Source organism: Heterodontus francisci, chromosome 7, assembly GCF_036365525.1.
Source record: "Heterodontus francisci isolate sHetFra1 chromosome 7, sHetFra1.hap1, whole genome shotgun sequence".
Classification (NCBI taxonomy): domain Eukaryota; kingdom Metazoa; phylum Chordata; class Chondrichthyes; order Heterodontiformes; family Heterodontidae; genus Heterodontus; species Heterodontus francisci.
Window position 1 is genome coordinate 26,039,094 of NC_090377.1, and position 27,507 is coordinate 26,066,600.

General features: G+C 44.2%; 1 protein-coding gene across 1 annotated transcript in view; it reads left to right on the forward strand.

The window, feature by feature from the left end:
• si:dkey-219c10.4 (high affinity cGMP-specific 3',5'-cyclic phosphodiesterase 9A) overlaps positions 1–27,507 on the forward strand; it is a 66,885-nt gene that overhangs the window by 15,570 nt on the left and 23,808 nt on the right. Inside the window, exons 7-8 of the mRNA XM_068036259.1 lie at positions 13,755–13,932; positions 18,615–18,737. Of these exons, the coding sequence (XP_067892360.1) occupies positions 13,755–13,932; positions 18,615–18,737 (301 nt within the window). The remainder of the gene's footprint in view (positions 1–13,754; positions 13,933–18,614; positions 18,738–27,507) is intronic.

Genomic DNA, 27,507 nt, shown 5'->3' on the forward strand with positions numbered 1-27,507 from the left:
CGATCTATGCACATGGACCCCAAGATCCCTCTGTTCCTCCACACTACCAAGAATCCTGTCTTTAAGCCTGTATTCTGCATTCAAATTCGACCTTCCAAAATGAATCACTTCACACTTTTCCAGGTTGAACTCCATCTGCCACTTCTCAGCCCAGCTCTGCATCCTATCAATGTCCCGTTGCAACCTACAACAGCCTTCCACTCTATCCACAACTCCAGCGACCTTCGTGTCATCGGCAGACTTGCTAACCCAGCCTTCCACTTCCTCATCCAAGTCATTTATAAAAATCACAAAGAGCAGAGGTCCCAGAACAGATCCCTGCGGAACACCACTGGTCACCGAGCTCCATGCTGAATACTTTCCATCTACTACCACCCTCTGTTTTCTATGGGCCATCCAATTCTGTATCCAGACAGCCAAATTTCCCTGTATCCCATGCCTCCTTACTTTCTGAATGAGCCTACCATGGGGAACCTTATCAAATGCCTTGCTAAAATCCATATACACCACATCCACTGCTCTTCCTTCATCAATGTGTTTTGTCACATCTTCAAAGAATTCAATAAGGCTTGTGAGGCATGACGTGCCCCTCAAAAAGCCATGCTGACTGTCTCTAATCAAACTATGCTTTTCCAAATAATCATAAATCCTGTCTCTCAGAATCCTCTCCAATAATTTGCCCACTACCGACGTAAGACTGACTGGTCTATAATTCCCAGGGTTATCCCTATTCCCTTTCTTGAACAAGGGAATAACATTTGCCACCCTCCAATCATCCGGTACTACTCCAGTGGACAGTGAGGACGCAAAGATCATCGCCAAAGGCGCGGCAATCTCTTCCATCGCTTCCCATAACAACCTTGGGTATATCCCGTCTGGCCCCGGGGACTTATCTGTCCTCATGTCTTTCAAAATTTCCAGCACATCCTCCTTCTTAACATCAACCTGTTCGAGCATATCAGCCTGTTTCACGCTGCCCTCACAAACGACCAGGTCCCTCTCACTAGTGAAAACTGAAGCAAAGTATTCATTGAGGACCTTCCCTACCTCCTCCGACTCCAGGCACAAGTTTCCTCCACTATCCCTGATCGGCCCTACCCTCACTCTGGCCATCCTCTTGTTCCTCACACAAGTGTAGAATGCCTTGGGATTTTCCTTAATCCTACCCGCCAAGACTTTTTCATGTCACCTTCTAGCTCTCCTAAGTCCATTCTTCAATTCCTTCCTGGCTAACTTGTAACCCTCTAGAGCCCTGTCTGATCCTTGCTTCCTCAACCTTAAGTAAGCTTCCTTCCTCTTGACTAGCTGTTCCACATCTCTTGTCATCCAAGGTTCCTTCACCCTACCATCCCTTCCTTGCCTCATCGGGACAAACCTATCCAGCAGTCGCAGCAAGTGCTCCCTAAACAACCTCCACATTTCTGTCGTGCATTTCCCTGAGAACATCTGTTCCCAATTTAAGCTCCCCAGTTCCTGCCTAATAGCATTATAATTCCCCCTCCCCCAATTAAATATTTTCCCATCCCGTCTGCTCCTGTCCCTCTCCATGACTATCACCGAAATGCTCTGCCACCAAGATATCTGCCACCTGGCCTGGTTCGTTGCCAAGCACCAAATCCAACATAGCCTCTCCTCTAGTCGGCCTATCTACATATTGAGACAGGAAACCTTCCTGGACACACCTGACATAAACTGCTCCATCCAAACTATTTGCACTAAGGAGGTTCCAATCAATATTAGGGAAGTTGAAGTCACCCATGACAATAACCCTGTTACTTCTGCACCTTTCCAAAATCTGCCTCCCAATCTGTTCCTTCGTGTCTCTGTTGCTATTGGGTGGTCTATAGAAAACTCCCAATAAAGTGACTGCTCCTTTCCTGTTTCTGACTTCCACCCATAATGACTCAGTAGACAAACCCTCCTCGACGACCTCCCTTTCTGCAGCTTTGATACTATCCCTGATTAGCAGTGCCACTCCCCCACCTCTTTTACCTCCCTCCCTATTCCTTCTGAAACATCTAATCTGCGTAACATCCAACATCCATTCCTGGCCCTGTGATATCTACATCTCCGTAATGGCCACAACATCGTAGCTCCAAGTACTGATCCATGCTCTAAGTTCATCACCCTTATTCCTGACACTTCTTGCGTTAAAATAGACACATTTCAACCCATCATACTGGCTGCAACTTTGTCCTGTCAACTGTCTAACCTTCCTCACAGACTCTCTGCACTCTGTATCTGCCCGTTCAACAGCTACCCCATCCACTGTTCCGTAGCTCCGGTTCCCATCCCCCTGCCAAACTAGTTTAAACCCTCCCGAAGAGCTCTAGCAAACCTCCCACCCAGGATATTGGTGCCCCTCCAGTTCAGATGCAACCCGTCCTTCTTGTACAGGTCCCACCTTCCCCAGAAGGTATCCCAATGATCCAGATATCTGAAACCCTCCCTCCTACACCAGCTGTTTAGCCACGTGTTTAGCTGCACTATCTTTCTATTTCTAGCTTCACTGGCACGTGGCACAGGGAGTAATCCCGAGATTACAACCCCAGAGGTCCTATCTTTTAACTTCCTACCGAACTCCCTGAACTCCCCCTGCAGGACCAAGTGATCTACCATGCTAGTTCCTGTTAACAGTTGCTTATCAGTTGATAAATTAGCAAAAGTTACATCTATCAGCAGTAATTACATCACTGTGTCATGCAGGCCCCCACCTGCCAAGAATGAGGCACATTAATTTTACCACATAAACATTGATTTTTGAACTGTTACTGGAGTAAAGAAAGAACTTGCTTTTAAAAAAAAACACCAGACCCTTGACTGGAAAGACATTTGCATATTTACAGACAGTGCTTAAAAGGGACAAAAGACCATACCCTGACACATTCAATCCACAATGGATTGCCAGGCATTGAGGGTGGAGGAGCTCGCATTCCAGGTTGACTGCTAAGATGGCCGAATGCACAAATAGGCGTGGTCAGACCTGTTTAGTCACATGACTAACTGGCTGGAGGTTTCTTTTAAACTTGTCACAGAGAATTTGAACTCAAAGCTGTTTGCTGCTGGACTGAAAAAACTTCTTGTGGCTGGCTTGCTGCAACCTCTCTTGTCTGCTCTCATCTCTCTCACTAGCTTCGGACCATTGAAGCCATATGAACCCCGAGAGAGAAAAGTCTCTTACAGTGAACAAGGTTTAAGAAGAATACTGGGCCCCAACAAAAAGCAAGATCTACCTACAAGCAAGGACTATAGCACGCTCAAAACACAGTAGCAAAAACCCCTCTTCAGAGACTGGCTCAAAACTCTCCACTATTTTTCTTCTGCTCTTTTCTGTCTCTATTTGCATGTGCGTATCACGTATGCATGCTAGTGTGGGGCGCGGCGTGTATCCATAGGTGTTAACTGAATTCGAGTTTTTAGTTTAAGTTTTAATAAATTCCACTTTTCATCTTTAAACCTAAGAAAGCCTGTATGTGCTTATTTCTTTGCCTTATAATTGGAAAGCGGTGAATAAGGATTCACCAAGGGGGAGCTAAAACAGTGTGTTTAAAAACAAAACCCTGTTACAGTAAGACCAGGTGAAGGCTGAAAGGGACCCCTGGACCTCTTGCGCACCTGGTCGTAACAACTGTTATTAATCCCTCAGTATCGACTCCAGCACACATTGAGTGAGAGCATGCAGGGTGTCAGCATCCATTGTGACACCTCATTGGCACTAAAATGTCTCCAAATTGGAGTACAAGCACCATCCCAAACTCATCGTGCGTGTGTATCTTGAAACGCTATCATTTTATATTTTGAAGCCTTCAGTTGAGAGGGGCATATCCGACCAATTCATTAGTTACCAGGGAACAATGACATAGAAGATCAGTTCAATAACGAGTAAGATTGTTGAAGCCAACCAAGGAAGAACCAGTATTTCAGATTGGAAGAGCATGGGAAGAGAACTGTCGGGTGCTTGAGGGTTTTGGAAGATCCCCTTGAGGAAGGACACAGGGAGCCACTACTTTATTTGAAAAGATAGTTCCATTTGCTTTTGGTATTCTTATGCTTTGCATTATTCCCAGTGAACAGTCCATCTGTACAGCCAAGGTGACAGCCATGAGGTGATACATGGGAGCAACTTAGTCAACTTCCCTCTGATTTTCCATTCTTTCCTGTGGATGTGTCTGAGCTCTTTGTACTTTCTGACAATAGCACATCTAAGACAGAGACATCAATGTCTGGGTGTCCAGTAGGCTGAAGCCACAGTATCTCCATAAAATCTACAGAGCAAATAGCATTTACATTTTGATTGACCTCAAGACCTATTTATACCACATTCACACAGGTAGTACGGAGGCAATGGTCTTGAACAGACTGGTCAGAGTAGCAGTTAAATATCATGAACAGTGGGGAGAGTGGGCACTCAGCACTCCGATATTGAATGGGGGTCATCTCCTCCCTAGCATCTTGGGGGCAGTAAAGTAGTGGCCAAAGCTACCAAGGACAATTGGAATCTGACTGTCCAGTCAGATTCATCAACAGGACGGGCTTCCACTCCCTCAATGTCCAACTGGTTTGCAACCACAACAAGAGCTACTAAGGACAAGTGGCCAAAAGGAAGGCTGCAGTTGGCAATGGGGGCACCACTGTCTGATTTTGGGCCCAGTGGCGATAAGGGGCAGCACCCTCTGCAGGAAAGGCAGAGCCCAAGCAGCAAGAGGGCACGAGCGAGGAAAGTGGGCAGCAAGATATCTGAGGCTATACCCTCAACGCAGGATCTACTGCTGAAGATGGAGCTACCTGGAGATGACCAAGACACAGCACCGCAGGAGACTGCAACTCTCCAGGCAGATGGTCACAGACACCTGTGACCTTGCCACTGAAGACCTTGCACCTCACAGCACTGGTTGCCATGCCCTGCCAATGGCTATCAACTTCACTATGGCCTTGAACTTCTTCACTTCTGACTCCTTCCAAGGATCAGCTCTGGATGTTAGTGGCTTCTTGCAAATGGCAGAACACCACTGCAACTCACAGGTCACTGATGCCCTGTCTGCCAGAGCTGGAGAGTACATTCACTTCACAACAGACGTGGCCTTGCAGGGACAGTGGGCAGGGGGTTTTACCTCAATCGCTGGATTTCCCCAGGTGCAGGGCATCATCAACTGCACCCATGTGGCCATCAAGACACTGACTGCCCAGGCAGATCCATCAACAGGACGGTCTTCCACTCCCTCAATGTCCAACTGGTTTGCAACCACAACAAGAGCTTTCTCCATGTGTGCACTCCTGGCAGCTGCCATGACTCAGTCATCCTCCTGCAGTTCAGGTACCATAGAACCATAGAGAAATTACAGCCATTCAGCCCGTCATGTCCGCGCCAGCTGAAAAAATAAGCCGCCCAATCTAATCCCACTTTCCAGCACCTGGTCCATAGCCTTGCAGGTTGCAGCACTTCAGGTACATGTCTAGGTACCTTTTAAAAGAATTGAGGGTTTCTGCCTTCACCACCATTCCTGGCAGTGAATTCCAGACACCCGCCACCCTCTGAGTGAAAAAGAGTTTCCTCATGTCCCCTCTAATCCTTCTATTAATCACCTTAATTCTGTGCCCCCTGGTAATTTGACCTCTCCGCTAGGGGAAATAGGTATTTCCTGTCTACTCTATCTAGGCCCCTCATAATGTTGTACACCTCAATTAAGTCACCCCTCAGTCTCCTCTGTTCTAAAGAAAACAACCCTACCCTATCCAGTCTTTCTCCATAGCTGCAACTTTCAAGCCCTGGCAACCTGGTAGCCTCAGATCTTCACTCCAACCCCCAAGATGCATGAATAGATCTTAAGGCACAAAGTATATTCCTTGAAGACATGGCTACTGACCCCTCTGTGGGAGCCCCAGACAGAGGCACAGAGGTGATACAACCAATCTCACCTGCTCAGTCAGACAACCATTGGGCTTCTCAAGATGCGCTTTTCGTGCCTGGACCGGTTGGGTGGTGCTTTCCAATACCCTCTGCAAGGGTATCGGTCATTGTGGTGGTCTGCTGCGCTCTCCATAACATGGTCTTCCAGAGAAGTGTGGGCCTTGAGGACGGTGAGACCCTCGAAGAAGACAGCTCAATGGGCGAGGAGAAAGAGCAGGAGGTGAGACAAGAGGAGGAGGTTGAGGCAGAGGGTGATGGTGCAGAATTGAAAAGTGCCACTGCTGCACAATGAGATGGCCTCCTCCTGCCACTCTCCAGGAAGAGGATCTCTCTCCCTCACACCCTCCAGCCTGAGATCCACATCGGCATTGATGAAGCGAGGGGCAGGCCTGCACTGAGTGTCAGGCCTCTGGCTCTTTGACATCTCACTTCCCTCTGGTGCTGTGGAAGGCTTTGGCGCAATCAGCAGATTCAGTGACGGCTGCCGTGTGGAGTCTAAATCAGTCCCACACTTCATCTAACCCACCTCCATTCCCTTACCTACTGGCTCTAATTGGACAGGAAACAGATCTCCATGCCAATTAAAGGCTTAACCACACGAAAATCTTAACTTTAAACAGTTTCCCACTGGAGGCGAGTTTCTGATCTGAAAACAACCCCACTCCTGTTTCCCCCTGCCTCCGTGGGGAAAATTCAGCCCATTGAATTCTGTACCAAAGAATGCTGTTGCATTAAATAAAGATATTTTCAGGCAGTGTGTACATTAAATTGATGGAAGGTGCTTCTTTATTAAAATGTACAGTGCAAACATTCAAAGTCCTGAATAAATGTCTTTACGTTTCATTGTCAGAATCATATTGCTGCTCAGTTTTCATCTAAACCAATCCCTTGATATAACCTGCTGAACAAGCAATAAGATAGCTCTGGCTAAGATACAATTTGTGGTATTATCTGGTTCGGTATTCTATTGAGATTACAGAGGGGAAAATAAATTGTGTGGTAAAATTGAAGTTCTATATTTAGTATCATAAACATCTGAAAGTTCTTAAAGAAACATTGCTTTTCTGAAAAGGTATTGAAAGCCCTTTTTTATTTGCAAACATGTGAGGTAATGGCATAAAATTACATCAAAACATATGATTATATCATGTGCAGGTAGTTAAATTCCTGAATTAGATCACGCTTCAACCTTTAAACTAAAGGGAATACAGGCCACATGTATGCAAACTCAGTATAATTTAACCTTTTAAGCCTGGTATTAATCTGGTAAGTCTTTTTAGTGCCCCTTCAAAAACCAATATATCTTTCCAGTGGTTTGGTGCCCAAAACTAAACACAGTACTCCAGATGGGGCCTGCACAATGCTCTGTAAAACTGAAGTATTACTTCAACACTTTCTTGAATTCCAATCCCCTTGAGATAAAGGCCAACATTCCATTAGCCTTTTTGATTACTTTTTGTATCTGTGCACTAGCTTTTCATTATTTGTGTACATGGACGCCTAAAACCTTTTGCTCTTTCACAACTCTTAGTCTCTCACCATTCAGAAAATATTCTGATTTGTCTTTCTCAGATCCAGAATGGATGACCTCATATTTTCCCACATTGAACTCCATCTGCCATACTTTTACCCACTCGCTTTGTCGAAGTCCCTTTCTAACTTCCTCCTCCCCCTCACCCCATCTTCGCAACTTATATGAACATAGGAAGATAGGAGTAGGAGTAGGCCATCAGCCCATCGAGCCTGCTCTGCCATTCAATATGATCATGGCTGATCATCCACTTCAATGCCTTTTTCCCACACTATCCCCATATCCCTTTATGTCATTGGTATTTAGAAATCTGTTAATCTCTGCTTTAAACATACTCAGTGACTGAGTTTCCACAGCCCTCTGGGGTAGAGAATTCCAAAGACTCACAACCTGCTGAGTAAAGAAATTTCTCCTTATCTCTGTCCTAAGTGGCTTCCCCCTTATTTTGAAATTGTGACCGCTGGTTCGAGACTCCCCAACTGGGGGAAACATCTTAGCTGCATCTACCCTGTCAATCCCTTTTAAGTATTTTGTAGGTTGCAATGAGATCTCATTGTTCAAAACTCTGGACAATACAGGCCCAGTTTCCCCAATCTCTCTTCATCGGACAGTCCCGCCATCTCGGGAACAAGTCTGGTGAACCTTCGTTGCATTCCCTCTGTGGCAGTAATATCCTTCCAAAGGTAAGGGGACCAAAACTTCACACAGTACTCCAGGTGCGGTCTAACCAAGCTTCGATACAATTCTTCCTAACTCTCCTAACTTAGTGTCATCTGCAAACTTGGATAGACAACTCTCTATTCCTTCATAGAGTCATAGAGTTATACAGCACAGAAACAGGCCCTTCGGCCCATCATCATCCGAGTTAAGATGAAAATCAGATCCCTCAGTCTAGAGGCTTGCGGAACACCACTTGAGACATCTGCCAATCAAAGAACAAACCATTTATCCCTACTCTGTTTGCGACCTGTCAACCAATTACCAACCCACATCACAAAGTTACCTCCAGTTCCATGCGCTCTCATTTTTGTTAATAATCTCTGGCGTGGAACCTTATCAAAAGCCTAATAGAAGTTCATATCGACACCATCCATAGACACTCCCCGAACCACCATATGCTTGAGTTTGATGTTAGTTTCAGGTCAGCTGATTTATTTATCCACGAATATAACAAAATACAAACAACTTCCCTGATTTTCCATGCTTTCTCATAATGTTATGGCCATGTTTTAATCAGCACCTAGTTTGAGTCAAAAGGATTAGTTAAGTGTACTGTGAGCGCAAGGGGACAAAGGTACTTCCTACATTATCCCAATGTGTGCTGATTTTAATATCACAACATCAAATGAGGAAACACTTGCACCTGCTGCTTTAAAGTGAAAATTATGTGGCCCTCAGAAGTTCCGGAGATATTTGAAGTATGAATTCGAGTATGTCTGATTTAAGGAATGACTTTTTATTTTCTGTGAATTCTGCTATTGGTGTGTAAATATTGTTGGCTTTATCATTAGTTGAAAGAAAATATTCAAGGTTCGCAGGGCCTCCTTAAAGTGAAAGCATACAGTCACTTGTAGGAGAGAATTGGGTAGGTAGTGACACAGTATGGGTAGGCAGTGGCGTAGTGGTATGATCACTGGACTAGTAACCCAAAGGCCCAGGGTATTTGTCTGGGGACATGGGTTCGAATCCCACCACAGCAGAAGGTGGAATTTGAATTTAATTAATAAATCTGGAATTAAAAGCTAGTCTAATGATGGCCATGAAACCATTGTCGGTTGTTGTAAAAACCCATCTGGTTCACTAATGTCCTTTAGGGAAGGAAATCTGCTGTCCTTACCTGGTCTGGCCTACATGTGACTCCAGACCCACAGTAATGTGGTTAACTCTTACATGCCCTCTGAAATGGCCTAGCAAGCCACTCAGTTGTACCTAACCGCTACAAAGTCAATAAAAAGGAATGAAACCGGATGGACCACCCGGCATCGACTTAGGCACCGGAAACGACAACGGCAAACCCAGCCCTGTCGACCCTGCAAAGTCCTCCTTACTAACATCTGGGGGCTTGTGCCAAAGTTGACAGAGCTGTCCCACAGACCAGTCAAGCAACAGCCTGACAGTTATACTCACGGAATCATGCCTTACAGACAATGTCCCAGACTCTGCCATCGCCATCACAAGTTTAAGGTGAGGGGCGGGAGATTTAAGGGGGATTTGAGGAAGAACTTTTTTACCCAGAGGGTGGTGACGGTCTGGAACCCTGCCTGGGAGGGTGGTAGAGGCAGGTTGCCTCACATCATTTAAAAAGTACCTGGAAGAGCACTTGTCACGTCATAACATTCAAGGCTATGGGCCAAGTGCTGGCAAATGGGATTAGGTAGACAGGTCAGGTATTTTAATGCATTGGTGCAGACTCGATGGGCCGAAGGGCCTCTTCTGCACTGTATTATTCTGTGATTCTGTGATTCTGTGATGAGGAAAAAACATACTTGACCTCATCCTCACCAATCTGCCTGCCACAGATGCTTCTGTCCATGACTGTATTGGTAGGAGTGACCATCGCACAGTCCTTGTGGAGACGAAATCCCGCCTTCACATTGAGGATACCGTCCATCGTGTTGTATGGCACTACCACCGTGCTAAATGGGATAGATTTCGAACAGATCTAGCAATGCAAAACTGGGCATCCATGAGGCGCGGTGGGCCATCAGCAGCAGCAGAATTGTACTCAACCATAATCTGTAACCTCATTGCTTGGCATATCCCCCACTCTACCATTACCATCATGCCAGGAGACCAACCCTGGTTCAATGAAGAGTGCAGGAGGGCATGCCAGGAGCAGCACCAGGCATACCTCAAAATGAGGTGTCAACCTGGTGAAGCTACAACACAGGACTATCTGCGTGCCAAACTGCATAAGCAGCATGCGAAAGACAGAGCTAAGCGATCCCATAATCAACGGATCAGATCTAAGTTCTGCAGTCCTGCCACATGTAGCCGTGAATGGTGGTGGACAATTAAACAACTAACTGGAGGAGGTGGCTCCACAAATATCCCCATCCTCAATGATGCCCAGCACATCAGTGCGAAAGATAAGGCTGAAGCATTTGCAACAATCTTCAGCCAGAAGTGCCGAGTTGATGATCCATCTCGGCCTCCTCCTGAAGTCCCCAGCATCACAGATGCCAGACTTCAGCCAATTTGATTCACTCCACGTGATATCAAGAAACGACTGAAGGCACTGGATACTGCAATACAATACTGGATACAATATTCCAGCAATAGTACTGAAGACCTGTGCTCCAGAACTTGCCGCGCCCCTAGCCAAGCTGTTCCAGTACAGCTGCAACACTGGTATCTACCCTGCAATGTGGAAAATTGCCCAGGTATGTCCTGTACACAAAAAGCAGGACAAGTCCAACCCGGCCAATTACCGCCCCATCAGCCTACTCTCAATCATCAGTAAAGTGATGGAAGATGGCATCAACAGTGCCATCAAGCGGCACTTGCTTAGCAATAACCTGCTCAGTGACGCTCAGTTTGGGTTCCGCCAGGGCCACTCAGCTCCTGACCTCATTACAGCCTTGGTTCAAACATGGACAAAAGAGCTGAATTCAAGAAGTGAGGTGAGAGTGACTGCCCTTGACATCAAGGCAGCATTTGACCGAGTTTGGCATCAAGGAGCCCTAGCAAAACTGAGGTCAATGGGAAACCCTCCGCTGGCTGGAGTCATACCTAATGCAAAGGAAGATGATTGTGGTTGTTGGAGGTCAATCATCTGAGCTCCAGGACATCACTGCGGGAGTTCCTCAGGGTAGTGTCCTAGGCCCAACCATCTTCAGCTGCTTCATCAATGACCTTCCTTCAATCATAAGGTCAGAAGTGGGGATGTTCGCTGATGATTGCACAATGTTCAGCACCATTCGTGACTCCTCAGATACTGAAGCAGTCCGTGTAGAAATGCAGCAAGATCTGGACAATATCCAGGCTTGGGCTGATAAGTGGCAAATAACATTCGCGCCACACAAGTGCCAGGCAATGACCATCTCCAACTAGAGAGAATCTAACCATCTCCCCTTGACATTCAATGGCATTACGATCGCTGAATCCCCCACTATCAACATCCTAGGGGTTACCATTAACCAGAAACTGAACTGGAGTAGCCATATAAATACCATGGCTACGAGAGCAGGTCAGAGGCTAGGAATCTTGCGCGAGTAACTCACCTCCTGACTCCCCAAAACCTATCCACCATCTACAAGGCACAAGTCAGGAGTGTGATGGAGTACTCTCCACTTGCCTGGTTGGGTGCAGCTCCAATGGCACTCAAAAAGCTCAATACCATCCTGGACAAAGCAGCCTGCTTGATTAGCACCCCATCTACAAACAATCACTCCCTCCACCACCGATGCACAGTGGCAGCAGTGTGTACGATCCACAAGATGCACTGCAGCAACTCACCAAGGCACCTCCAAACCCAGGACCTCTACCACCTAGAAGGACAAGGGCAGCAGACGCATGTGAACACCACCACCTGCAAGTTCCCCTCCAAGCCACACATCATCCTGACTTGGAACTATATCGCTGTTCCTTCACTGTTGCTGGGTCAAAATCCTGGAACTCCTTCCTAACTGCACAGTGGGTGTCCCTACCCCATATGGACTGCAGCAGTGCAAGAAGGCGGCTCACCACTACCTTCTCAAGGGCAATTATGGATGGGCAATAAATGCTGGCCTAGCCAGTGATGCCCATATCCAATGAATGAATTAAAAAAAAATTGTCGTTACAGTCTTAGCCTTTGTTGAAATCATGAGCTCAAATTCTAACTTGGAGTTAAATACTACTTTTTGTTTCTCTCCCATTCTGTTTAATTCTTCATGATCATCCGAAAGCAAAATAGTTAAACGGACCCTTTTTCATAACTTCTTGCTTATTAGCATAATCCAATTTTTGAGCAGGAATGTTCCTCTGAGATTCTGGACCTATGTTGGCCATTAGTGTATTCTACCAGGTTTGCATCACTGTTCACAGAGGAAAGTATGCGTCGTTGTGAGGAATACAGAACAATGGGAAAACAGAAGGGGATTGAGACTAATTGGATCGCTCTTTCAAAGAGCTGACGTCCTTCGGTGTTGTGTGGCTCTATGTCTTAAGTGGATGGGGAATAATTTACAAAGTAGGTGGAAAGTATATTTTTGTAATTATGTCTGGTAAATACCATGGTGATACATAATTAATTTCCAGTGATAATGCAAATTTGTAAGTCAGCTGGGTTGGCTGTTTATTCTCATCGCTTTGTTTACTGTTTCTCTATACTACAGTTAATTATGCCTGTTTTTTTAAAGCCATCAAATTGGATGAAAGCAGTTACATCTTTTTATCATTCACATCACTGCTCCCAAGCAAGGGCCACAATGTACATGTATTCTGAATTCAAAATAATTTCTCGGTAGCACCAGCTTTTGACAGTGAACTATTGCAATTGAAAAGCAATCAAAGACTCGTGTAGGAGTCTTTTCTTTCATATTTATAAGCCCTGCAACATCAGATGAAGCTGAAAGTAACTTTATCTGGAGAGCTACTAGCCAGTGGTAGCCTATTTGAATTGTACAATCATTAAAGCCCAGGTTCTCAACAATGCCAGACAATGCTGATAATTGTTGATACATTTTCAAAGTGAATCCTAATGCTGAAGTGCATTTGGAGATTTTGCTTCAAGCCTGTTCAGTTTTGCCTACCTCACCTCTTCTATTGTGCTCCATATAAACCAATGAATTTCACTTTTCTCCTGCAGAATGAGGGAATAGAAGTGAGCAGTGGTGTTATTGACAATACAGTCTTTACATAGTGATGTGCGGACAAATTTTAATAAACGATGCAAAAGGAGCTTGTCTGATATGCGATCCCTCTCTCATCGCTCACTTCCAATCTCTCTACCCCATCACGATCTTTCTTGTCTTCAATTTACTGAAATTATAAAATATTACTTCTATTAATATTGCTTCTTTGAAGTGATAATGAGGTGTAATGAATCCCCTGGGCACTTCTTAACCCACAGACACTCAATTTAAATGTTTAGAAAGGAGGGATTGTCCCTTTCCCATTTTTTAAACATTTACATTTTTAATTTTTGGGAGAGACATGTACATGTCTCCAGACTTGTGAACTGCCTGCTCCAGGGCAAGGCTGTTCCAATTGTAGTCAGGCAGGACTTGAGCTACAAGTCTCAGATTGGTAGCTGAGTGTGAATGCACCCAAAGTACTTTTTCTGGTGCTGCTGTTGATTTGATGATAACTTCATTGCTCCTTTCATACCAGGCAATGGGAAGATGCAGAAATTATGGTGCTCCTTCAACTGATGTACATAGACCTGGATTTCATGAGCAAATTCAACATTGAAATGGAGGTCCTGCAACAGTTCCTCTTCGAGGTGTATCGCCATTATAACAACATTCCCTTCCACAACTTCAAGCATTGCTTCTGCGTCACTCAGATGGTAAGTTAATTGTCAGCACCAAGTGGGCATTTTAACCTAACTTATCAGTTAGGGATCAGATGGAACACTGACGGGATTGGGTGCAATGTTGGTTTTACACCCTGCCCAATTTTACTGTTCAATTAAGTCAACGAGTAATATTGGACGGGGTGTAAAATCAGTGTCCTACCTGATCCCATAGGTTTCCCTCTCGACAAGTTAGGTTAAAATTGCCTCTAAAGTCTCAAAGGAAAGCTTTTTTTATTCATTCTTGGGATGTGAGTGTTGCTGGCAAGCCCATTATTTATTGCTCATCCCTAATTGCCCTTGAGAAGGGGTTGTGAATCACCTTCTTGCACTGCTGCAGTCCGTTTGGTGCAGGTACTGTTAGGGAGGGATGTCCAGAATCTTGACCCAGTGACGGTGAAGGAACAGCGTAGTTCCAAGTCTTGGAGGCTTGGAGGGAAACTTGCAGGTGGTGGTGTTCCCATACTTCTGCTGCCCTTGTCCTTCTAGGTGGTAGAGGTCACGGGTTTGGAAGGTGCTGTCGAGGAAACTTTGGTAAGTTGCTTCAGTGCATGTTGTATATGGTGCACACTGCTGCCACTGTGTGTTGATGGTGGAAGGAGTGAATGTTTGTGAATGTGGTAAATGGGGTGCCAATCAAGCGGGCTACTTTGTCTTGGCTGGCGTTGAGCTTTTTGAGTGTTGTTTGAGCTTCATTTTTTAAACTCGTTTCATGGGATGATATAGGGCTAGTCTCAAAGGATTGAAAGATTTCAAACGTTACACCCTCATTCAAAAAAAGGGGAGAAGGATAAACCCGGCAACTACACGCCAGTTAGTTTAACATCAGTGGCGGGGAGGGTTTTAGAAACAATAATCCTGGAGAAATTTAAGTCACTTGGACAGGCATGGAGTAATAAAGACCAAGCACAGATTTGTTAAGTGCATATTGTGTTTAATTAATTTGATTGAGTTTTTAATGAGGTAATAGAGAGAGTGGATGAGGGCAGTGCAGTTGAAGTTGTGTATATGCATTTGCAAAAGGCGCTTGATAAAATATCACGTATTATGCTTGTGAGAAAGCAGAGAATTGTGATGAATGGCTGTTTTTTGGACTGGAGGGAGGTGTACAGTGGCATAAAGGTCCTCCTGGTTGTTACTACGAATGTTGTTGCTGTTGTTGCTCTTCTTCCTCCATTCAAATCAAAGCAGCAAGAATGGCAACTTGTTAAAAACTCTAAATGCTTATCCATGGTGGGTGAAGGCATAAAAAATCAGAAACAAACGATCTCCAAGCCCAACTATCCCGTGGAAATCCAAAAAGTGCCATATGATTTGAGTGCCCCTTTAAATCCTGCTACAGCATCCCTCTGAAACAGGGTTGTCCAACCTCTTTGTGTGTGGGGCCCACATTACAATTTTTGTCTGACATAGGGAGCCGGTGAGACAATTTCGGAAAGATAAAGGCATTAAAATTTATCTTGCTATTAATCAAAACAACAACAAATGTGCATTTTTGTGAAGAAGCTTTAAATCAGAAGGTTAATTTATTGACTTACTTTCTCATCACTATGTTGGACACTGATTTGGTGAGATACCTGGCATTTATTTGCATGCACAAGTAGTTAGTGTTTACCCGTGCATTTGTTGTAGCGATCAGGAGTATTCCAGATAGATGTCCATCTGTTAGGAGTGATCTTGATCACTCTCTCTCCCTCTGTCTGTCTGTTTCTCTCTCTGTCTCTCTCTCCCTGTGTCCCCCCTTTCAGTGTTCCCCCACTCTCTCTCTCTCTGTCCCCCCTTTCTCTCCCTCTCTCTCTCTGACTTTATCTTTAGCAAACAGGGTTAAGGAAAATCCCAAAGCCTTTTATTCATATATAAGGAGCAAGAGGGTAACTAGAGAAAGGATTGGCCCACTCAAGGACAAAGGAGGAAAGTTATGCGTGGAGTCAGAGAAAATGGGTGAGATTCTAAATGAGTACTTTGCATTGGTATTCACCGAGGAGAGGGACATGACGGATGTTGAGGTTCGGGATAGATGTTTGATTATTCTAGGTCAAGTCGGCATAAGGAGGGAGGAAGTGTTGGGTATTCTAAAAGGCATTAAGGTGGACAAGTCCCCAGGTCCGGATGGGATCTATCCCAGGTTACTGAGGGAAGCGAGAGAGGAAATAGCTGGGGCCTTAACAGATATCTTTGCAGCATCCTTAAACACGGGTGAGGTCCCGGAGGACTGGAGAATTGCTAATGTTGTCCCCTTGTTTAAGAAGGGTAGCAGGGAAAATCCAGGTAATTATAGACCGGTGAGCCTGACGTCAGTGGTAGGGAAGCTGCTGGAGAAGATACTGAGGGATAGGATCTATTCCCATTTGGAAGAAAATGGGCTTATCAGTGATAGGCAACATGGTTTTGTGCAGGGAAGTTCATGTCTTACCAACTTAATAGAATTCTTTGAGGAAGTGACAAAGTTGATTGATGAGGGAAGGGCTGTAGATGTCATATACTTCTCTTTCCACAGATGCTGCCAGACCTGCTGAGTGAATCCAGCATTTCTTGTTTTTGTTTCAGATTTCCAGCATCCGCAGTATTTTGCTTTTATCATATACATGGACTTCAGTAAGGCGTTTGATAAGGTTCCCCATGGCAGGCTGATGGAGAAAGTGAAGTCGCATGGGGTACAGGGTGTACTAGCTAGATGGATAAAGTACTGGCTGGGCAACAGGAGACAGAGAGTAGCAGTGGAAGGGAGTTTCTCAAAATGGAGACGTGTGACCAGTGGTGTTCCACAGGGATCCGTGCTGGGACCACTGTTGTTTGTGATATACATAAATGATTTGGAGGAAAGTATAGGTGGTCTGATTAGCAAGTTTGCAGATGACACTAAGATTGGTGGAGTAGCAAATAGTGAAGGGGACTGTCAGAGAATACAGCAGAATATAGATAGATTGGAGAGTTGGGCAGAGAAATGGCAGATGGAGTTCAATCCGGGCAAATGCGAGGTGATGCATTTTGGAAGATCCAATTCAAGAGTGAACTGTACAATAAATGGAAAAGTCCTGGGGAAAATTGATGTACAGAGAGATTTGGGTGTTCAGGTCCATTGTTCCCTGAAGGTGGCAACGCAGGTCAATAGAGTGGTCAAGAAGGCATACGGCATGCTTTCCTTCATTGGACGGAGTATTGAGTACAACGGTTGGCAGGTCATGTTACAGTTGTATAAGACTTTGGTTCGGCCACATTTGGAATACTGCGTGCAGTTCTGGTTGCCACATTACCAAAAGGATGTGGATGCTTTGGAGAGGGTGCAGAGGAGGTTCACCAGGATGTTGCCTGGTATGGAGGGCGCTAGCTATGAAGAGAGGTTGAGTAGATTAGGATTATTTTCATTAGAAAGATGGAGGTTGAGGGGGGACCTGATTGAGGTGTACAAAATCATGAGAGGTATAGACAGGGTGGATAGCAAGAAGCTTTTTCCCAGAGTGGGGGGATTCAATTACTAGGGGTCACAAGTTCAAAGTGAGAGGGGAAAAGTTTAGGGGGGATATGCGTGGAAAGTTCTTTATGCAGAGGGTGGTGGGTGCCTGGAACGCGTTGCCAGCGGAGGTGGTAGACGCGGGCACGATAGCGTCTTTTAAGATGTATCTAGACAGATACATGAATGGGCAGGAAGCAAAGAGATACAGACCCTTAGAAAATAGGTGACAAGTTTAGATAGAGGATCTGGATCGGCGCAGCTTGGAGGGCCGAAGGGCCTGTTACTGTGCTGTAATTTTCTTTGTTCTTTGTTCTTTGTTCTTGAGTGGGAGGGCTCAGCACAGCAGCTTTATGGTTTGTCAGTTTTTAAAAAAGTCATGCTGTCAGTTTCGCAGCTGACAGGTGCTGACATCGGGAATAACAGTTTCCCAACTTCGGACAGACTTGGGGTTTTCCAGTGAGCTTTTAAAAAATGTCAGAACTTGCCGGAAAACCTCGCATCTGCCCGAAGTTGGGAAACCACTATTCCCGCTCCCAGCACCTGTCAGCTGTGAAAGTGACAAGCGATTTTTTAAAAAGCCCGTCTGAAAGAGGAAAACAATGAAAAATTTCTCATCTCTGAAATACATCTGTGGGCCGGATGGAAATATTTGGCGGGCTAGATCCTGGCCCGCGGGCGGTATGTTGGACAACTGTTCTCTGAACCAAACCTCTCTAGCTACTCATTGGGTTCAGTGATGAGCAGGCTATCTGTTATTTTGTATTAATATTATATTGGAATTAAAATCTGATCATAGAATCCTGATTTGCATGTGCTCATGAGGCACCCACCTGCTTCGAAAAAAATGTGGCGCTTAATAATAAAACCATTACACATTGTGGCATTAATAACTGCATCTCTCTCTCCCTATACTTCTGGTAATTAATTGGTGTTGTTATGGTTGTCAAATTCTTACCATGTTTGCTCAAGGCAGACTTATATAAACTGTTTGTATGCTCTTGAAAAAAGAATTCCAATATTACAGAATTTTGCACGGTGACATTTGACACGCAATCAACTTGCACATGTTTAAAGCACACTTGCAAGAAACTAAACATTTGTTCCGAGGCTGCATCCTTTGTTATGTCCAGGAAGTGAAATTTTAACAGAAGAACGGAATACACATGCTTAAGTACACTGTACAGGATTTCTTTCATTGTGGGTCTTATTTTGTTTCATACAGATGTATGGGTTGATCTGGTTAACAGACCTTCAAAGCAAAATGGATGACATTGATATCCTAACCATGCTCACCTCAGCAATATGTCATGATCTGGATCATCCAGGCTATAACAATGCATATCAGGTAACAATATCCATTGGACATGTGTTAACACTGTTTTGTATTCATATTTCTGTATTTATGCTATTTATATCAAGAGTTACTGTTTGTCTGATTATATTAATAGTCAAAACAGGAGAGGCAGAAGTTGCCATTAAAACATTTTGGCACCTTTATTAATTCCACATCACAGACCATTTTCCTGTTTGCAAGCACACTAACAAGTACTTTCAATTGACAACTACACAGTATGTCAAAATATGTGACTGGTTGCTTATTGAGTAAACTGGAGTCCACCAAAATAGTTAAATTGGAGTGGTAACTAATGTAAAAGTGCAGCCTTAATCTAAAACATGGCCTGATAGCAAAGCTCTGTTTGTAGTCTGTAGCCTTTACTGCTGTGTCCATGCCTAGTTGTGAAGTGGCTAGGCTTAGGTCCCCCATTCTATATCTCCGTTGACAATCGGTCAATGTAAGATCCAGGCTGGCAAATAAACTGGGTTTTCTCGTCTTTTCATATTGTTTCAGCGATGAGCTCTGCACTGGAGGATCAATTACTCATGGAAGATCAGAATGTCCTGGCCTCCATGATATCTGTTATATTGTTGTAGTATCCAAAATGACTTAGGAACTACATTGTTCAAGCATATGTATAGATATCTTTAAAATGCCACATCACTCACTACTGCATTGCACCATTCTGCCACAAATGGAGAGATGTGAGGAAACAAAGATGCAAGCTCCAGTATGCGTCTAAAGTATGATTATTTAAGAAGCCCTGGGAAACACAAGACATGGTGGCAGCAAGGTATTTGTGAGTGGAATTCAAACCCTATGAGTGATGTAAGTGCGGAATTTGATTGCGAAAAACAACATGATTAAGGGCCAGAAAAAATCACCATATAAATCGTGCGAAAAAATGAGATGATCGTGCCATAGAAATGAATGTGAAGTTCCAGCCCATGTTGAATTTGGAAGCGGATGATGTCATGGAGACATTTGAAAAGTTTAAGCAAAAGTGCAAATTGACATTCAGTATAAAGCCTGGCTCGGGTATAAAATTCAAACCTGACCCAGGCCCGACCCGACAACAGCCGACCCGACAAAAGCCAACCCGAACCCCACCCGGGCCCAAGTCCTTTAATTTTTTTAAATGCCCGACCCGACCCGAACCCGACACATGTAGTCAGGTTTGATCGGGTTTGGGTTGGGTAGCCACCCTTTAATTCAGTAGTTTTCTGAAAGGCACTCGTAAAGTGGAAAAAGTCAGCTATATCCTTTTATGGACAGGAGAAAAAGGATTAGATCTTTTCAATAGCTGGGAAATGCGTGAGGATGATGGTTAAAAACCCAGACGTGATTTTTGAGAAATTCAGCACACATCTTCAGCCAAAGTCAAACCATTGGATCCACTGTTATGTATTTCAGAGCCTGAGACAGGAACGAGATGAACCTTTTGACAATTTCTTAACGAGATCATCACCATCTTCTCAAGTGCAATTAGGGATGGGTAATAATTGCTGTCCTAGCCAGCGATGCCCACATCCCATGAATAAATAAAAAATGAAGCCAGCAAGTGTAAATTCAAGGGCATTGATAAAAGGCTGGTAGATCAGTTCATTTGGGGCTCTGCACACCTTGATTTACAAAAACCTTTAATTGGAAAGGACAAGCTTACAATATCGCAGGCTGTAGACACTGCCAGAGCACATCAAGCCACGAGTAGATAGATGAAGACACCCAAGATTAGATTACCCAAACATCTAGCCTTCAGTTAAGACAAGGGAAAGGAAACAGGGTTGATGCAGTGAAACAGCAACAAAGGAATGCACATCAGAGAAAGAGAAAGATGTGCAAGAAATGTGGATGACTCTGAGTTCACAGACAGAAAGAAATGTCCCACATATAGATCAAACTGCACAGCTTGTGGAAAGCCCAGTCACTGGGAAAAGATGTATAAGACAAAGAAAGTAGATGGTAAAGGAATTACCAGAGACAGAGCAACAGGGCAAATGAGAAATAAAAGAAACCAAACCATCTATACACTGGAAGAAGACGTGGAGTTTGAGGACACAATAGACATAGGAACCATAGATCTACAAGAAATGTCTGGAAGTGAAAGTTCCCAAAGAAAAGAAATTTACACAACCATACAGACCAGGGAGAACGTGAGAAGTAAGCCCACAACCATAGATCTGAAGCTGAAGCTTGATACTGGAGCACAGAATAACATTATTCTGCTCAGATCTATACCAGAAGATCTTTCCTGAAAATATGAAAGAGAATGGTTACCCAAAGAAAGCTGCTCTGAAACTGAGCAATGTCACACTGACAGCATATGGTGGAACTGAGATTTGACAGCTGGGAATGACCCAAATCAAAGAGACGCACAAAGGAAAAGGCATTAACTGTATATTCTACCTCATTGTAACAGATGGTCCAGCTATCCCGGGGTTGAGCAGTTGTGAAGAGCTGAAGCTGATTTTGGTAAACCATGAGATGAAGCAGGCATCAATGAAGGTTAGAGGTAGCACACCCATTGAAAAGTGCCCACCATGCAGAAACAAGGAAGATCTGGTCTAAATGTATCCAGAGTGTTTTGATGAGACAGTTGGATGCTTTGAAGATTTTGAGTATCACATCAGTATTGACCCAGAGAAGAAACCAGTGGTTGATCCCGCACGTAAGGTACCAGTAGAACTAAAATGAAAGCTTGAAAGAGAACTCAAAGAGATGGATGAAAAGAAGGTGATTGCCAGAGTCACAGAGCCTACAGATTGAGTAAATTCCATCGTAGTGAGAGAGAAGCCAAATGGATGACTATGAATTTGCCTGGATCCCAAAGATTCTAATCAAGCAATAAAGAGGAATCACTACCCTACTCCAACACTGGAAGAGATCTCGCCAGCATTGGCAGGGGCAAAAGTTTTCAGTAGCTTGAATACAGAAATGGCTACTGGAATGTGAAGCTTCACGAGGAATCTTCACTGACAACATTCAACACCCTCTTTGGACAGTGCAAATTCCTGCATCTACCTTTTAGCCTTAAAGTGAGTCAGGATGTGTTCCAGCGGAAAATAGATGAGACATACAGGCAATGCAAAGGAGCAATCAGCATAGCTGATGATATCCAGATCTATGGTGTAGATGAGATAGACCATAACTACATCTACATGAAGACATGGAGAGAACCAGAAAAGCTGGAATCAAGCTAAATGCAGACAAATGTATTGTAAAGGTGACAGAATGCCAGTTCTTCGGAATGGTGTACACACCTGATGGAGTCAAGCTGTGTCCTGAAGAAGTCACAGCTATCCCTGAGATGGAAGCTCCAAGAAACAAGAAAGAGCTGAGAAGTTTTCTGGGCTTGATCCAGTACATGAGCTCTTTCATACCTTGTATGTCAGAACACACAACAAACCTATGAGAGCTGATGAAAGAAGATGTTGAGTACCAATGGTCAGTCACATGAGAGGAGTTTCAGTAAACTCAAAGAAGTAAAATGCATGGAGACAAAGTCTGTCATACCACAAAAGAGTGAAACCTGTCACTCTGCAGGTAGATGCTTCTATGAAAGGACTGGAAGCAGCCCTAGTACAAGAAGAAAAGCCAATTGCATTCCCATCCAAAGTTCTAACATCAGCTGAGACCAGATATGCCAACATAGAAAGAAAGCTTTTGGCAGTGGTGTATGGATGCGAGAAATTCCATATATATCTCTACAGGAGAAAATTCATAGTGGAGAGTGATCATCGTCTACTAGAACAGATCTACAAGAAATATCTGTGTAGAGCACCAACAAGACTACAAGGGCTTGAGGCTTCAGAGTTACGATTTCATTCTGAAATACAAGCCAAGGAGAGAAGTGGTGCTGTGCTAGCGGATACCTTATCTCTTCTGTCACCATATGAAAAACACAAGATAAAAGATCTTGGTATAAAGATACATCACCTGGTGAGCGTGTCACCACTGAAATTGAGTCAAATCTGAGCTGAGACCAGTAAAGACAAAGAAATACAGATGCACTTTCAGCAACTGACTCGGGGATGGCTGGAAAAGATGCAACAAACACAACCAGTAATACAGCAGTATTGGTCAATCAGAGATGACATCTCACTAGGAGATGGTATTCTGCGGGCTGGATCAGAATCATGGTACCCAAAACGATGCCAAGAGAACTTCTCCAGAAGATACATGAAGGTCCCATGGGAATGGAAAAGTGTACGCTTAGAGCCAGATCAGCTGTGTACTTGTACTTTCAATTTAGCATACTGTATTCGCTGCTCATAATGTGGTCTCCTCTACATTGGGGAGACCAAACGCAGACTGGGTGACCGCTTTGCGGAACACCACCGCTCAGTCCGCAAGCAGGACCCCGAGCTTCTGGTTGCTTGCCATTTCAACACTCCCCCCTGCTCTCATGCTCACATCTTTGGCCTGGGATTGCTGCAGTGTTCCAGTGAACATCAACGCAAGCTCAAGGAACAGCATCTCATTTACTGGTTAGACACACTACAGCCTGCCGCCTGAACATTGAGTTCAATAATTTCAGAGCATGACAGGCTCCATTTTACTTTTATTTTCAGTTATTTTTTTCTTTTTCCTTTAAAAAAATTTTTTTTTTTGTGTTTCGTTTATTTTTCATCTTCGGTTGTTCAGTTTGCTTACCCACTGTTTTTTTTATGTTTGCACTTGCGGCTGTTCAATTTTCAGTCTGTTAACACCCTATCTGCACCCTATCTTGCTTTGTCTTTCAACACACCATTAACATATTGTTTGCCTTTGCTCCACGACCTTCTGGTCAGCTATTCTGTGACCTTGTCCTTTGTTATCTCTTGCCCCACCCCTGCTTTACTTGCTTATAACCTTTTACATTTCTAATATTTGCTAGTTCTGAAGAAGGGTCACTGACCTGAAACGTTAACTCTGCTTCTCTCGCCACAGATGCTGCCAGACCTGCTGAGTATTTCCAGCATTTCTCGTTTTTATTTCAGCTGTGTACTTGATAGGCATCTACAAAGACATTGAAAGAATGGTATCTACATGCAGTGTATGCTAGAAGTATAGAAACACACTCAAAAGAGGAGATGATGGCTGGTTAGGTACCACCCAGACCATGGCCCAGCATTTAAAATATTTTACTACATTGGTGTCAAGAAAATACAGTGCTCAGTGTCAATGCCATATTTCTTTTCTAAAAGTCTTGTTCTTTTGTACTGAGAGTCTTGCTCATTTTGATCTTCTAAATCAATTCTGAAGAACCTAATTTGCCAATTGCCATCCAGATACAGCTGGGAACATTCTGGGAACTGACTTATTCATGCACAACCAAGAATGGTATCTTATAGTAGCAGACTGTTACTCAAAGTTCCCTTCATCAGAAAGGTAAAAGATTTGACAGCTACAACAAACACCACAGCAGTATGACTCCTGTCTGCTGTGCAAGGCATTCCGAAAAGGGTGATCTGTGATAATAGAATCCAATTCACCTCCAAAGAGTTTAAGGAGTTTGCTGGACAGTACGGATTCAACATCATAACCGCATCACCAAGGGATTTATAGAATTTATAGATACGCATGTCCAGACAGTCAAGAGGACCCTCGTAAAATGCCGAGAGACGAAGGAAGACCCAAACCATGCCTTATTGTCACTCCGAACTACACTAGGCAACATGAAATCGCCAATGGAGCTATTGAATGGTAGAAAATACAAGAGAACTCTAGTGAGCATGATACATCCTCCAAATGACTATGAGGAAGTAAGATGACAAATCACAGATGCACTGGTAGAAGGAAGTCGGCATTTCAACAAAGATGCCAAATCATTGCCTAAGTTGTTGAGAGGACAAATTGTGCATGTACAGGATCCAATCCTGAAAACCTGGAACCCAGCAAAAGTTGTTGGTAAAGCTGAGTGTCCAAGATCATACATCATTGAGACTGAAACCGGTAAGCAGCTGAGAAGGAACTGTGTCCATATTTGGCCTACACCAGAACTGATAGAGCATAGAAGGTCATCAGAACCATCACCAACAAGCGACATATCAGCAGCATCACCAGCAAGTGGTGCAACATTAACAACATCACCATCAAGCACAATTTCTACAACACCAGCAGCCACACATGCAACAAAGTCAGTTCAGCGCACCAACTCATCACAGACAGGGATGACGACAACCAAATCCACGAGATGGAGGCATAACATCTTACCAGAACGATATTGTGAATAAAGTGTTCAGAATTACAAGTTTAATTGTAAAAGTTAGTCTAGCCAAAAAAAAAGAAAAAAATAATGTTTGGTCAGGTTATGTTAATGGTAAAAGGCATTGCTAATTCTTTTTAAAATAAAGAGCGATGTTAAAGAGTTTTATCCAAAATGACATAGGAACTATGTTGTTCAAGTGTATGTCTATATATCTTTAGAATGCCACATCACTCAACTGTGTACCAAAGACACACATTATATTATTCTGCCAGAAATGGAGAGATGTGAGAAACCATGATGCAAGTTCCACTATCTGTGTCTGTAGTGTGATTATTTAAGAAGCTCTGGAAACCACAAGACATAACAGTATCACTTCTGAGTTCAAGTGGTCTGACAGAGAGTTGACTGACCTCTAGTCCAAGGGTAGCCAAACCTTTACTGTTTGATGGGCTGAGGAGCTTTTGAATTGCACAGAACACTCAACAGACCTAGAGTTTAGCTTTTCATGTGATGAGAAGGACCCATCAGTTATACATAATCTCTGGCAGGCTGGAGAGATTGAAAACAGGGGGTGCATACGCAGATTGGAAGAAAGGCATATTTTTGCACAAGGGAGGAGAAAAGTCATCTGATGTGGCAATTTGGTCTATTTATTTACATAATTTAATGACTATCTCATCAACGTTACTGGGGCTCCAAAGGCAGTAGCCATTTGAGTCCATTGGGGAGTGGAAAAACCTTCTAGATCTTGTCCTCGCCAATCTACCTTTTGCAGATGCATCTGTCCATGACAGCATTGGTAGGAGTGACCACCGCAAAATCCTTATGAAAAAGAAGACCTGTCTTCACACTGAGAATACCCTCCATTGTGTTGTGTGGCACGACCACTGTGCTAAATGGGATAGATTCAGAACAGATCTGGCAGCTCGAAATCGGGCATCTATGAGGTGCTGCGGACCATCATCATCAGCAGAATTGTTTACAAACACAATCTATAACCTCATGGCCTAGTATAACTCTCTCTCTACCATTACCATCAAGCCAGGGGATCAACTCTAGTTCAATGAGGAGTGCAGGAGAGCATGCCAGGAGCAGCACCAGGCATACCTAAAAATGAGGTGCCAACGTGGTGAAGCTACAATAAAGAACTACTTGCATGTCAAACAGCAGAAGCAGCATGCAATTGACAGAGCTAAGCAATCCCACAAACAACGGATCAGATCAAAGCCCTGCAGTCCTGCCACATCCAGCCATGAATGGTGGTGGACAATTAAACAACTACCAGGAGGAGGAGGCTCCACAAATATCCCCATTGTCAATGATGGGAGCCCAGCATATCAGTGCAAAAGACAAGGCTGAAGCATTTGCATCCATCTTCTGCTAGAACAGCTGAGTGGATGATTCATCTCGGCTTCCTCCTGAGGTCTCCAGCATCACAGATGCCAGTCTTTAGCCAATCCGATTGACTCCACATGATAGCAAGGAAAGCACTGAATACTGCAAAGGCTATGGGCCCTGACAACATTCTGGCTATACTACTGAAGATTTGTGCTGCAGAACTGGCCGTGCTGCTATCCAAGCTTTTCCAGTACAGCTACAACACTGGCATCTACCCTGCAATGTGGAAAATTGCCCATGTATATCCACAAAAAGCAGGACAAATCCAATCCAGCCAATTACTGTGCCATCAGTCTATTCTCAATCATCAGCGAAGTGATGGAAGGAGTCATCGACAGTGCTATCAAACAGCACTTACACAGCAATAACCTGCTCACCAATGCTCAGTTTGGGATCCACCAGGGCCACTCGGCTTTTCACCTCATTACAGCCTTGGTTCAAACATAGACAAAAGAGTTGAACTCAAGAGGTGAGGTGAGAGTGAGTGCCCTGGACATCGAAGCAGCATTTGACTGAGTATGGCATCAAGGGGCCCTAGCCAAACTGAAGTCAATGGGAATCGAGAGGAAAACTCTCCATTGGTTGGAGTCATACCTAGCACAAAGGAAGATCGCTGTGACTGTTGGAGGTCAATCATCTCAGCCCCAGGACATTGCTGCAGGAGTTCCTCGGGGTAGCGTCATATGCCCAACGATCTTCAGCTGCTTCAACAATGACCTTCCCTCCATCATAAGGTCAGATGTGGGGATGTTCACTGATGATTGAATGACGTTCAGTATCATTTGCAACTCCTTAGAAACTGAAGCAGTCTGTGTGCATAGGCAGCAAGACCTGGACAACATTCAGGCTTGGGCTGATACGAGGCAAGTAACATCGTGCAAGTGCCAGGCAATGACAATTTCCAGTAACAAAGAATCTACAAGGCACAGTCAGGAGTGTGATGGAATACTGTCCACTTGCCTAGATGACTGCAGCTGCAACAGTACTCAGAAAGCTTGACACCATCCAGGACAAAGCAGCCCACTTGATCAGCACCCCATCCATCACCTTAAACATTCACTCCCTCCACCCACCGTCGCACTGTGGCAGCAGTGTGTACCATCTACAAAATGCACTGCAGCAACTCACCAGGCCTCCTTCAACAGCACCTTCCAAACCTGCGACCTCTCCCATCTAGAAGAACAAGGACAA